The sequence below is a fragment of the Elaeis guineensis genome, chromosome 1, assembly GCF_000442705.2.
Source record: "Elaeis guineensis isolate ETL-2024a chromosome 1, EG11, whole genome shotgun sequence".
In the NCBI taxonomy this organism is placed as follows: Eukaryota; Viridiplantae; Streptophyta; class Magnoliopsida; order Arecales; family Arecaceae; genus Elaeis; species Elaeis guineensis.
The window spans coordinates 25,320,601-25,334,182 of NC_025993.2; the positions used below are offsets into that span (position 1 = coordinate 25,320,601).

General features: G+C 35.9%; 1 protein-coding gene across 1 annotated transcript; it reads right to left on the reverse strand.

Annotated features, from left to right (window-relative positions):
- Positions 1-6,308: 6,308 nt before the first annotated feature.
- Positions 6,309-13,303, reverse strand: LOC105033051 (protein LATERAL BRANCHING OXIDOREDUCTASE 1). The gene is made up of 4 exons (XM_010907699.4): positions 13,048-13,303; positions 9,290-9,540; positions 7,613-7,940; positions 6,309-6,926 (listed from the first exon to the last, which is right to left on the reverse strand). Exons 1-4 carry the CDS (start codon positions 13,288-13,290, stop codon positions 6,684-6,686), a joined length of 1,065 nt encoding a protein of 354 aa, XP_010906001.1. The 5' UTR covers positions 13,291-13,303; the 3' UTR covers positions 6,309-6,683.
- Between the last annotated feature and the right edge of the window lie 279 nt (positions 13,304-13,582).

The window sequence follows — 13,582 nt, forward strand, 5'->3', positions numbered from 1 at the left end:
AGTATCTACTATCCATAACACTACATATATGGGCTCCACTGCCTTAATCATCTTAGAGTACCTATCCCAAAAATCATTACTCAATATAATACTCTCAACACGTCATCCATCATTGGTCCTTGCATATTTAGAAACTCTTTATTTATCAGAAGTCATCATAGCTCTCAAACCAAACTTATTATCAAGAAAGCTCTTCAATACTATGTAATTTGTGATAAATCTTATCAACCCTGGCCTAAGCAGCTCCTCTTGTACATGTCTTCTCATAAGAGAAAGTATCCAGGTATAATTATAGATGTATTTCGTTACTATTTGTCCACTATCTACTGTAAATTTTATCTTAGGTAGCTGTCCGATACCCTTCACCATCAGGTCTATACAATGTACTACACAAGGAGTCCAATACAGATGTTGCTTTTTTAGTATCTAATCATTTCTTGCTTTCATATAGTTTGTCTCGTTATCTATGATCACTTGAATGGTATTTAAGAAAATTATTAGCACCTAGAACTTGAATTTAAGTTGTCCATGCTAGATTCAATTTTTTTCAAATTTATTATAATTTTGAATAATTTTTTGTTAACTCTAGTTAAATAAAAGTTTAAATTTTTTGTTAACAATTAAAACCGACTAGTGCATTCGCAGTCATAAATTCTTGTACGAGGGTAACGTAGCATCCACTACTTTTCCACCTGGCTAGCAACACACAGAGAGGTGAAGAGCTCATCGGGCTAGACACGTAGCTACACTAAAACATCTAAATGTGCTGACTTTTATCACATAATATATATGTATATGTTGGCACCAGCAGAAAGCATCCATATTCCGTTCACCGTATAATGCCGTGAATGCAGGTTACCAAGCTACAGCAGAAGAATAAAAGGATAGCTGAAGCCTAATATAATTCTCAAGGCAATACTTGGATGTGATGGGCTTCTCAGGCAAGAACAATGGGAATGCACAAAAAAAATTAGCAAAAACAACAAGATGGCTCTATATGGTACACTACCTCACATTACTAAAGGAGGAAAGGGCGTAAAGCCGGCCGCCAGGTTAAATAAAAGTTTTATTGATTATAAAAATTTTATAATCAATAAAATTTATTTTAATTATTTTGTATTATTATTAAAATTCATAATAAGAAATTAGAATTGCATTGCTGATTGTCTTATCTTGAGCTCAATGATATCAAGTAAACTCATTGATAATTATTTAATAATTTTTCACAATATTTTTTGATGCCAAATATGTTAAAGGCAGAGTATCTTCTACTATTTTTGTGTTTATCTGATGAAAATTTTATGTTACAGGAAAGAGATATACCTACTCAGGGCATCAACAGTTTAAGTCCCACTAAAAACTTAGCGTTATAAAACATGCAGCATATGTGAACCCAACATTACATAATATTATAAAATTTAATAAAAGTAATATGCTTAACTTTGAAGATCTAAAAATTTCAAACAAACAGACGAGAAGAGCATTTGGGTAGGAGAATACCGAGTCCCTACAGTTTCACTGAAAATAATGGCTAGAAATTGGAGCCTTGATTTAAATGATCCTCTAAGTCTTCTTTCTTCCTCCCATTTCGAGATAAAGTATTTATGGATGAAATTATTTACCCAATTTAAAAAGCAATCTCGATCTAAATAGCTCATGTATGAATAGATAGATTATTATTTAAATTATATCGAGCATCGAATTGTCAGTCACACGAAAGTTTCTTCATCTTTTTTTAACTCATCTTTGTTTATCGATCAAATTCACAAGATCGACAAAATCTGTCATGTGATATTATGGGCATGGACATGATAAAATTCCTAAACAGCTAATATGTGAATAAATAAATTATTATTTTAATTATATCACAAATCGAACTGCTGGTCATGAGAGAGTTTTATTATTTTTTTAATTTTTATTCGTATCCCAGTCGAACTCATGTCCCGATAAAAATGTCATAATCGAGTGCATGGGCGTCAAGATAAAATAAGAGTCATGGGTCTCTCTCTCTCTCTTTTTTTTTAAGAACAAGATGAGGCCTACATGCCTTTGGTACAATTGGACCGCATCAAATCCTATGTGGCCACACCTGTTAACACGCCACACTACCCCCGAGCCCGATTAACATGCCCAATTGCATGCTATCCACCATACATATGCTTTGAGATTTGCTCCGAGTCTGAATGGCTTCGCGAAAGTCCGAAGGCTCTAAGGCCAAACCCTATTTCCTTCCCCTCCGTCATCGCCGCCTCCGATCCTCTCTCCTCCCTCTCCGGCCTCTCAATTGGTTTGGCTCTTCGTCAAAAAATTCGATGGCCTCCTGAATCTCTCCTCTCTCATCCCTCTCAATGTGCTCTCCTTTCGAAAAAGTAGAATCGAATGGAGAAGATCATACTCTCTCCGACGATGATGCCTGTGTCGACTCATTAATGGAAAAAGAAAAAAATTAGTATCTTTTCTCCTTCATTCTTTTCCCCCGACAGTGACGAATGGTGCGCGTTCACGGAATCATCAGGCATCGGCATGCAGTCACGAACTAAATATGTCTTAAACTCAAGATTGTCGCCAAAAAATTCGTGCTAGTTTCTCACCCACCCCTTCCAGCAATAAGGAAACACCATCTTGGCCTTTCCCTCTCTGAACACTGTAGTGTAGCCGAATCTCTCACCTCTTTCTTCTGCAAACATGGTTATTTGTGCAAGCCGTAATAAAATGTTATCCACCGTTGCACCGGGATTCTCTCGGCCAAGGTCGTCCTTGGCTTCTGCCCATTCAACATCTTTATCATTACACCCTCTTTGTTAACGTTGACAAGGAGTATTCTCAGGGTTCTTTCCTTTATCTCCTCCCACCAAGCTTTGACACAATGTGCATTCACTACATATAGCTTGCAAGTACCAATGATGGCCAAGTGTGCATTCCCTTCATTTATAAGAAGGTCCAAATCAATCAAACTAACACGAGGCTAATCAGTGTCCTGCACTACAAATGATGTCTTGCATTGAAAATGATCAGCATGTTTCTAAGATCTAGTTGCTAATCCACAATGTTGGGAGGATCCTTGCAAAGCTAGATATTAAACTTTAAACCAATCGACACTAACGGCCTATTTAGTTTGCATGAAAAAAAATTTTTTTATCAGAATTTATTTTTTCTAAGTAGTTGATGCTGGATATATGATATCTGAAAAAATAATTTTTACGTAACCATGAAAAAAATGATATATTTCAAGTAGCTAATATTTGGTGGAGCATCTATTTTTTTAAAAAAATTATGTAAAATATCTATTAAAAACTCTTAATAAAAATAAATATTTTATCTCGTTCTATTTAAAAATTTAAACATACTTTTGAAAAAAATGTATCTTAATTTCCGGTCAATGCGAAAGTAATCTTTTTTGATCCCACATAGATTTTTCTCTTCTGTCAAGAGACTATTTGGATGTTTGGACTCAAAATCCAATAAAATTCGTAGGTTGGGCCAAGACAGCTAGTTATGTCAGACTGGATTACATCTATACTTGTAACAACCCAGAGGATTATTGGAGTTGGCTGGCCCTAATCCCACCGGGAGGAAAAATGATTTTTTTTTCTCGCTGTAAGATTTGGACCGGCCCATTTAATGGTTCTTTGGATATTCATAAAGATATGCTTAGCTTGATTTAGCAAGTTATATTAATCCAACCCACGAATCCCATAAAATTTTGGACTCAGACATCCAAACAACCCCAAAATGTCCGAATCTTATTCCTATGGAAAAACTACTTCTCCATCTCTCTTCTTTAAAAGCTTCAACCAAACATGATATATCTTCATGCTTTTTATTGATCATACTTTTACCTCTCCTCTTCCGATGGACCAAACAAGTCTCAAAGGATACAGCAGAGTGGACAATTTAGGGGGATGGGTTGAGCCAATTTGAATTGAAATGGATTTGGGTTAAAAAAAAACTCTCAACAGATACCCATCAATTTATAAACATTTAGGTTCAGGTTGACCCATTTCCCACCAAAATTTGAAAATGTCATGCCTTAATCTTTTTTATTTTGGGTAGGTTTGTGTAGGTCCCCAGTCCAAGTAGGGGTGGCAATAGGTTAGATAAGTAATTCTTTGTGCACCACGTACGGTGTAGCAAAATTGAAGTGGAGCATACCGTCCAATCACATAAAACCACATAGTGCAATTAATAATAGGACAGATACTAAATATTGCTTAGCTTTTTTCCGTCAGATTTTTCATAACAAAAATATCTTTCTTTCTGTAGAACAAAGAAAGAACAGTATTATTACTTTCTGATATCTTATATGACATCCTAAACAATATATATGACTTTCTCCATCTTTGTGACATCATGAACAATATATATGACTTTCTAATATTTTGTATGACTTTCTGTAAATATATATCACATCATGAACAATATATATGACTTTCTATGAATATATATGATATCCTAAACAATATATATGACTTTCTAATGCCTTATATAACTTTTTGTGAATATATGATATATATACTATTTAGGATGTCATATACATTCACAGGAAGTCATATAAGACATAAGGAAGCTATACGTATTATTCAGGATATCATATATATTCATAAAAAAATATATAAGGCATTAGGAAGTCATATATCATTCAAAATATCATATATATTTATAAAAAATTATATATATTGTTTATGATGTCATATATATTCGTAGGAAATCATATAAGGCATTAGAAAGCCATATATATTATTCAGATATCATATACATTCATAAAAAGTCATATACATTATTCGAGATATCATATATATTCATACAAAGTCATACAAGGCATCAGAAAGTCTTATATATTTTTCAAGATGTTATAAAAATATAGAAAATCATATATATTATTTTGGATATCATATATATCTACTAAAAATCATACAATACATCAAAAAGTAATAATACTATTCTTTCTTTGTTCTATGAAGAGGAGGATATTTTCATCTTTGAAAATTGGAGAAAAAAACTGAGCTACATTAAATGTACATCCTATCATTAAGTGCAATGTGATTAGACAGTATGCTCCACGTCAATTTAATTATACTGCATATAGTGCATAAAGACTTCCTTTAGGTTAGATTCGGGTTTTGGGTTGAAACTACCTTGGGTCAAAAAAAAAAGTCCAACCGATATCCGTTCATTTATAAAATGGGTTGGAATCAGATTGTTTTTTGGGTACAAACTAAGCCAGCATATTTTGGATGCATGGGTTTGTGCAGGTTGATGGGTCCAAGTTAGGTTTTGGCATCCACAAAGCATTCTCTGTTGATTACTATTTGTCATAGATTAGAACTCTAACAGACAGTTACTAATTTCCTGTTTGGACTTTCTTTTTTGCAAAAATTTTCTTGTTCACATATTTGATCATGTAAGACATGGTGTTGAAAATATTCACTCTGAAACATTACAGTTTGCTTTATATCATAGCAGTGATGCAGAAAACTAAATATCCACCCATCCCATTGCCATCTTTCTTTATCAATGTAGAATGGTAGGATTCGTGTTTTATTTCGTTTGTAGATGAGATTATTATTAGCGACATTTTCTTCCAAATAGAAAGTGTAAGTTCTCATAGGAAATTTATTTCCTTTCCTTGATTACAATATAAGAATATAAGTGGCCATTCACGCCTCTTTTTATATTGTTTTCTGTGTTATCTTTAGCCACATTCTACCTCCTTCCTTTTTATTTAAAATTTTTGGGTGGCACAACGCGGGGGGGGGGCGGGAGAGACACACACACACACAAATAGATCATTGTATAATAGATCATACAGCGGGGAGTTCAAAATATACAACCCCAACAACTTGTCAAATTTTGAAGCATAGCTAATAAAATAGTAGACAGGGTGTAATAGAGAAGTGATTTGCTCCAGACCCCCTTTTCTAATCTCTCTAAAAGTAGATATATTTTCTTTTTTTTCTTTTCTTTTATCATTTCCCTTTCTTTTCTTTCCTGGATCTTTTGTGTATTGAGATTTTTTTTTCTACAACCAAAGACCTGTTTTTTTTTTTTACCCAAAGAAAAGAAGGCATAATTTCAACAATCACAATCATGAATATCATGATTCTTAGTCATGGAAGTAGATGTTCTAACTCAGATTAGTCACTTTAAGGAACCATGCGGTGATCTCCATTTTAAGAAAAAAGAAAACGATCAACTTTGAAGTTATGGATTAAGTTAGATAATAATAGACAAGGATTTCTTTTCAAAAACTTTACTGATCATTTTCTGTTGATCAAAATGGAGGAGATAATATAAATGCTCTTGAAACAGAATGAAATGCCTATTTAGCAGGTATAAAATAAACTTTATGAAGTGCTGTTCGATAGAAAGATTGAAAGTTTGAAACAAACCTCTCCTAGTTGCATGTCACATGACATCCAACTTATCTAATACCAGAGTCACAAAATGACCAAATGTAGAGGACTGCAAGTCCAAGATTACCTGTAAATAGGATATGAAGTAGGCAGCTGGCCAGCCAAGGAAACCTGTCTGAATCTTGGACAATTGAAAGCATCAAACTAGGATTTGCAGCCATTATTAAACATAATGTAAATGATACTGTGTGTTCAATGGGAGCGAGCTTGGAACCCCCTTCCAACAACAAAGACATCGGTGCTTGATGAAGGTTTAAGTCAATGTCTTGGTTAGATTTTTACCCAGTCAATAGCTCTCTTCCCTTGTGAAAAGCTCTGGAAGAAGACTTCAAGATAGTCTTTCGTCTTCACCTTCCTGTACAATCTTGGCCGCATCTCATCTACCAGCCTCTCTGCAGGTTCTAACTCCTTCTCTGGTTCTAATGCATAAAACATAACCACAGAGATCCTCTCCTTTTCTGAATTGGTCACTACTCTATGCACAGGGCTTTTGAAAATTCCATTGCTCATAATCTGAAACAAAGGAGTCATTATTTCTCAAACAGAAAGGTATCATTGCATAAAAATAGGAAAGAATAAGCAACGAGAAATAAACGCATTCTCCTTACCTGAAAATTATTTCTGGAATGGAGCTAAAGAATTTGCTGTGGAAGGAGTCATTACATGCCCAGAAAAAGAATTTGATATGTGTGTATACATTGTGTTCCTTTTTTCCTTTTCTTTTTTTTTTTTTTTTTTGTCAATGATAAAATTATGTGATACTTAGCAAAGTATCATAAAAAGGGTAAATAATTATTCGACCAAAATATAATGGTGTTTCCTTCACCATGTGTAAGCCCTAAAATTATTCTTCTTGGCACTTTTTAATTATGCATCTCATTTCAGAAAGTTGTGAACTAACCCTGGGAATAGATCTGTATAAATTTTTCTTTTTTTCTTCCTTGAGAATCTACCATATTACAAATTTAATCATTATTAAGGTAGTGTAATCTTCAATTGACATATGTAATTCCATTAAACAGTTGACTTGTATCATAAGAACAAGAATTTCTTCAAAGAATCACAAGAACACTGGAAAATGACCAGCATAAATAAAACCATAATAGAATCTTTGTTAAAGAATTACAGAATGAGGAATTGGATTATGAAAATGGTCTAAAGAAAGGGATGAAAAAATTATTGTTGAAAAAAGTAACTACCTCCATCTGATCTCCCAAGTTGACAAGCAAAGCATGAGGATTTGGGGGCACCCGGACCCACTCATCATCTTTGAGTACTTGAAGGCCTTCTACATCTTTGTCTAGCAAAACAAAGGTGATCATGGAGCCATCAGTGTGAGGTTTGAGGCCGAAGACAAGATCAGGTCTTGAACAACATGGGTAATAGTTAAATCTGGCATATACTGCAGCTGTGTCTCCAAGTTGGTGAGTGAAGTACTCTTCATTCACATCCAACAATTTTGCCATGGCCATGAGGACTTTGTCAGCTACCTTCCTTGACTTCATGGTGTATTCATGGAGGATTTCCCTATAGTAAGCAGTAAGCTTAAGAAGTTATGATATGTAGAATAAACTATAAAGTAAGATTGCTATTCCAAACTTCCTGCTTCTATTTGCTGTATTTGTGCATGCATGCACCCACACACAAGCAGAGATACACACCTTACAATTTTCTACATCACCAGAAAACAAGGACTGAAGCATAGAAGATGAAATGCACTGCATAGGCCTGATCTTTTGGCCCCTACTGTATGAATGTTTCTACACACTTGTGCGCTAGACAAGGACAGCAAGAGATGAAGCATCAGAAAATTCTTCCATGTATCAGTTCATCTGCTAGGAAGCCTCTAGCCCCATGTTCAGGCAGGATATTTTCATCTTTAGATGAAGTGATTTGCTGTACCTCAAATTTTCAGGGATTGCAGGGTCTCAGGCTCTGGGACCTCTCAAACTTCATCAATCATGGTGTGCTAAAGTATAGGATACCAAAGCATTCATACATCCTTGATAGATTAAATCCTAACATTCAGACACCTTTGATGTTTTCCCTCTAGTAAGAGTTTGCTATACTGATGAGATGATCTATATAGCAAGTTCCAAGATAGCTTGACATTTCCCTCATCAGCTCACCATGGGAATGGTATCTTCTTATCTGCTGACTTCATTTTTCAGTGATCGTCTACTTTTCCTGATACTTTAAAAATCAAATCTAAAGAGTAATATTTCAGGGATTGAATCAACTAATTTTGCGGGTTTGGCAGAATGGACATTAGTGAGGCAGCAATTTATTTTAAAATAAGCAAGATGATAACAAAGAAATGAAATAGGTGGGATGTGTAATTTGATTGTCAGAATTTAATTTCTCAAATATGTAAAATAAACAAGATTGAATAACCAGAGATGCAAAATATTAGATGTAGCATGGGAGAAGCTTTATAATTAGTGAGAGTCCTTAGATATAAACTGCATATGTACAAGACCAACTAGAGGCAGCAGCAACTCAACCAGGAAACTAGTGTACAACAGTGAAAACAGGTTCAAGGGGGATTAAATTTGGCCTTCTTTATTCATAATCAGGTTTTGTTTGTGTCTCTGTTCTTATCTTGTAGTTGGACCAGTTTGTTGAAATATTTTAGATTGCAGTCAATAGACTTTGGCCACAAAGTTCTACCATCTATTTTCAAGTAGTTTTCTGTGAATCTGGTAATGTTGGCTAGCTGGCATTCCTCTTCTGGTCATGCATCAATAAGCTGTTTCATAATTAAAGTGGTGGACTTTCTCCATAGCTAATTCCTATCTGTTAGGGTTGAGAAAACTGTCCTTTGTCAAAGCACAATGTATTGTACTGTATTTGGAAGGTAAAACAGCAATAAACACCTGAACGAGTGGGGATTCGCTGGCCAAAGGGCTAGATTCCTCCCATTTTCTGGTTGTACCATGAGATATAGGCGATCACACCAGTCAAGGATTTGGTCTTCAGATGCAATGGGGTCACTCTCATACCCTTCTAATTTACCCTTTGTTAAGCATTTGTATTTCTGCTTTGCTTCCATTGGGAGTTGAAAGAATTCCCTTGCTGCATTTCGCACTTCATCCAAGAATGAAACTGACATCTCATGGCCAATAGCCTGAAGAATACAAAAAAATATATTATTCATCAGCGCATTTTCACAGAAATGTTTATGCACAAATTGAGCTATTTAAGAGAAAAAAATATGTAGGAATGCTGGAGCATTACTCTCTCACTCTCTCTCTCTCTCTCTCTCTCTCTCACCCCCACACCCACACACATGAGACATGGAAGCATTTGTCCAGAAAAGCAGTTTGTGTTTATATAATTCTTTTGTATGAACCCAGGTAAATGGTTTGACACATCAATATTTAGACTCTAATAAAATGAATGATGAAATTATGATGAATGATAGCTCCATAGCTGGTAGAAGTTGCTCAATTTTTGAAGCAAATAATGTCTATAATATTTATTTAACAACATTAAGGTATATGTGTTTTAACCAATTCTGGCTCGTAGTAGTTCAGTTGCTAGCACTGGTTCTTGATCCTTGGAGCAGATAAATATTGGAAGATCTATTAACTAAGTTAAAGCTATCAGGCATGACTCCTCAAAAAAGGAAAAAAAAAGCTATCTGGCATGAAAACCAATTACATGAATAGATATTTTCTTTTTAGAGAAACATATATAGAAATTTGGTGTCCGAAAGTAAAACATCGAATAGACTATCTGAGCATAAACAGGTACTTTTTTTTAAACATAACAACCAAGTGCCCCATAATGAGCTCCTGCAACCCCAGTAAGCACATCATTGTTCCAAAGAGAGGCATTATCTGATTAACGCGTGCTAAAAAAACATATCTTCAAGTGGAGGAAATAAAAAATTAAAGAATCTAGGACTAGCACTAATTGTTAGACCTAAAAGTGGAGGGTAACCAAACATATGTCCCAGAATTGAAATTCTTCAAGGGAAATTAGGTCCAGAAGAACAATTTGTCACATGACAGCAGCAAGACTCATTAAGTTTTCTACTTAAATCCATTTATTCATGGTAAAAGCTTATAGATGATGTCAGCCAAATTAGGGGGCCATTTTTGTACCATTACCTTCTAATGGTCATTTCTTATTACCATTTACCTGTTCAATGCAACTGAAATAGCAAATCATTCATGTTTTTCTCCATTGGCACTTTACAATGTCAACTGATGTAAACAGTGGTATAATGATTTTTGAGGAATGGCCAGGAAAAGCCTGACCTGCTTTTCAATAAGAGAATGAGAAGCACATAGGAAACCGGCAAAGACCAGAAAAAACCATCTCATGCCTAAATATGCCAAGGAAGAAATACAAATAATTAAGACAACTCTAACTTCAGCTGTAGAACCTGAAAATCAGGGATAAGTTTCTGTTTTGGTTTTGAAGCAGATCTAATCTAGTCCTCACCAAGAATTGGATGCTGTGAGTGATCTCTTTGCATGTTTAGCTTCATTTCTGAACAGCATCTAATTTGATTCCAGACAAACACCAAAATATCCCAGCCTCTTTTCCATTTTGTCACAATTTATATTTTCCTTGTGTCTTTTGTTATATTGTAAAACTACATGGACGTCACCATCATGCATGTGATGATATTATAAAGAAATTTCCATGATCCTTGATATCTCTGCAAATTAGCAACAATTCAGATGATAATAATTTTAAATTTTAGCCATGTTTTGCTCTAGTTTGATTGTTATTCTTTCTCTTTATTCTCATTACAACATGACAGAGAAGGTAGTGTATTTTAATTGATTGTGTTGTTTCTCAATGCAAGAAGTAATTATTAATCAACAATAGCATCCAAGAGGCTATTGGAAAAGGATTTCCAGCATAAAATCCTTGATCTACTCAATAAGTCTGGTATAAAATTTGGGTGTTGCAGAGGACCCAGATTTGCACTCGCAAGGAGTTGTTGCTACAGTAAGATATGAGGGCTCTATCAAGCAACTCGAAACAATTCAATGAAGGACCCGAACAAGAATTCAAGTCCCGGCAGGACATCCTACAGGATATCGGGAAAGAATAGCATCCCATATGTTGGGATAGAACTATGCGGCCATCGTCCTAGCATCCCAAGCCCATCTTGGGACATCCCCTATCTCAAGTATTTGGATGGGGTAGGACAGCAGCGCATTCCATTCCATGAAAAAATTGAAGTAGACCTATCCCACAGGATTTGAAACCTTGGACCCAAATTGAATCATTAGGCTTCAACGAAACATGCTCATGAGATTGCATTTTTGAGAGAAGGGGAAGGGGACTCCCTAGCACTACAATTATCCAGGTTTACATTTTTCGGATGCACTACTTAAGAATTGAACCCGAAACCTTTGGTTGTTAAGCAAAGTGGGTCGCACCACCCAAGAATTGAACCCAAAACTGTTGTTTGTCAAGCAAAGGGGTGTAACCACCAGGACAAGCCTCAACAAGCACCGCTAAAGGAATTTCATATTCAAGCATGAGGGGCCAAGTCTACACATGCATCGATAATTCTAGTAGGACTGTGATGCTCTGATATTATTAGCTGATAAACAATAACCAAAACATTGCCAGGATATTGCAAACAAGATTGTCTATGATCTAAAGCATGCTTCTAAAATTTAGTTACTAGAAGACCTAACTTGAAATAGTAAAATAAAGATTAAAAGAATCTTGGCCAATGTGTTGATAGTGAATTAGACAAACTCCTGAGGAACATCGGTCTTTCTTATTCGGCTGAAATAACAAAACTTGGTACGTAATTTATATATAATTGACAGGTTGCAGTTTACTGACAATATCAATTGATATCTCTGCTGAGATCGAAGTTCCAAAATACTGCTCAATATAATGATTTCAAAGGCCTAACAAGAGGATGTGTGGTTTCCATCTGAATCAGAGCCTCTTTTTAATCATTAATAACAGCATTATAAATAATGGTCATTATCAATATGTTATTCTGCCGTAACGATCATCCCTATAGTGACTGTTATATAGCAATAATAACAAATTAATGATCACTATGGAACATTTTTTATTGTTTCTTGATGTGAAAAAAAAAAAAAGAATATTTCTTAAAATTTAAAACTTTACGGCAGCTTAAAAAACAGTTATTCAGAAAACAGCGAGCAATTTTTCTGTTATTATCTTTGGAAAATGCTTCGCAGTGCTTATTTAGCGCACATAAGAAGTTAATCATGCATATTTAGCAACTCCATGCTCAAACAAACTTGGTGTTTGGCAACAATTTCCTTGAGTTGCACTAATTCTCTCATGCCACTTGGCAAGAGAATTATTTACAATGGCCGTTATAACAGTCACCATTTATTTTTCAAATAAATCTTTAGGGCTGAAATGGAAAATGAGGAAGCTTTTTGAACCGTTGTTTCCGTCAAACACATCGAACGGTTTCGGCCGTCCCTCTGTTGAGCTCGATTGAATCATGAGCGTCCAGTCGGGACAAAGATCCAATCCCGACCGCTCAACCGGAATAGTTGGGTTGTCATCACCCTCAAGCGAGTTAATCCATCCAACTCGCTCGAGGTTTTCTTCAACTCCAGCCCTACAAAAGGAGGAAGTCTGAGAGGCGAAGGCACATGGCGATTACCTGAAATAGACCCCAGGACTCGAGGGCCGAGCGGAGCTTGGCCGCCTCATCCTGGCCGTCGGTTTGGAGCAGGCGATGGAGATCGACGACGGGGACGGTGGAGGACGGCGGTGGAGGAGCGATCGGACGGTCCTCCGCTCTCTGGATGTAGCGGATGGGCGGCTCCTGGCCGGTCTCCGACAACTCCTGAACCAGCTTCCTTCCCAACTCCCTCTCCTTCTTCTCCTCCCCCTCAGCCATCATGACACCATTGACTTCCCCTGATGCCCGCGCAATTTAATATATCGACTTCTAATGTACCAACCGTTCATGTGTTCCTTCACGACCGTCCAAATTAGGATGCTCCAGCATGGTGACAAGCAAGATCACGAGGGTTTGTGTCTTACATGGTTTTGTACTAGAGATGCTTGCGGGTTGAGTTGGGTCAGGGTCCAGCTTGACACTGGCCCCAACTGAATTGGCTTGTATTTAAGAATTAGACCTTGATCCGAACCATCATTTTGAGGGTTTAGATTAGCTGAGATCTGCTTTCTAG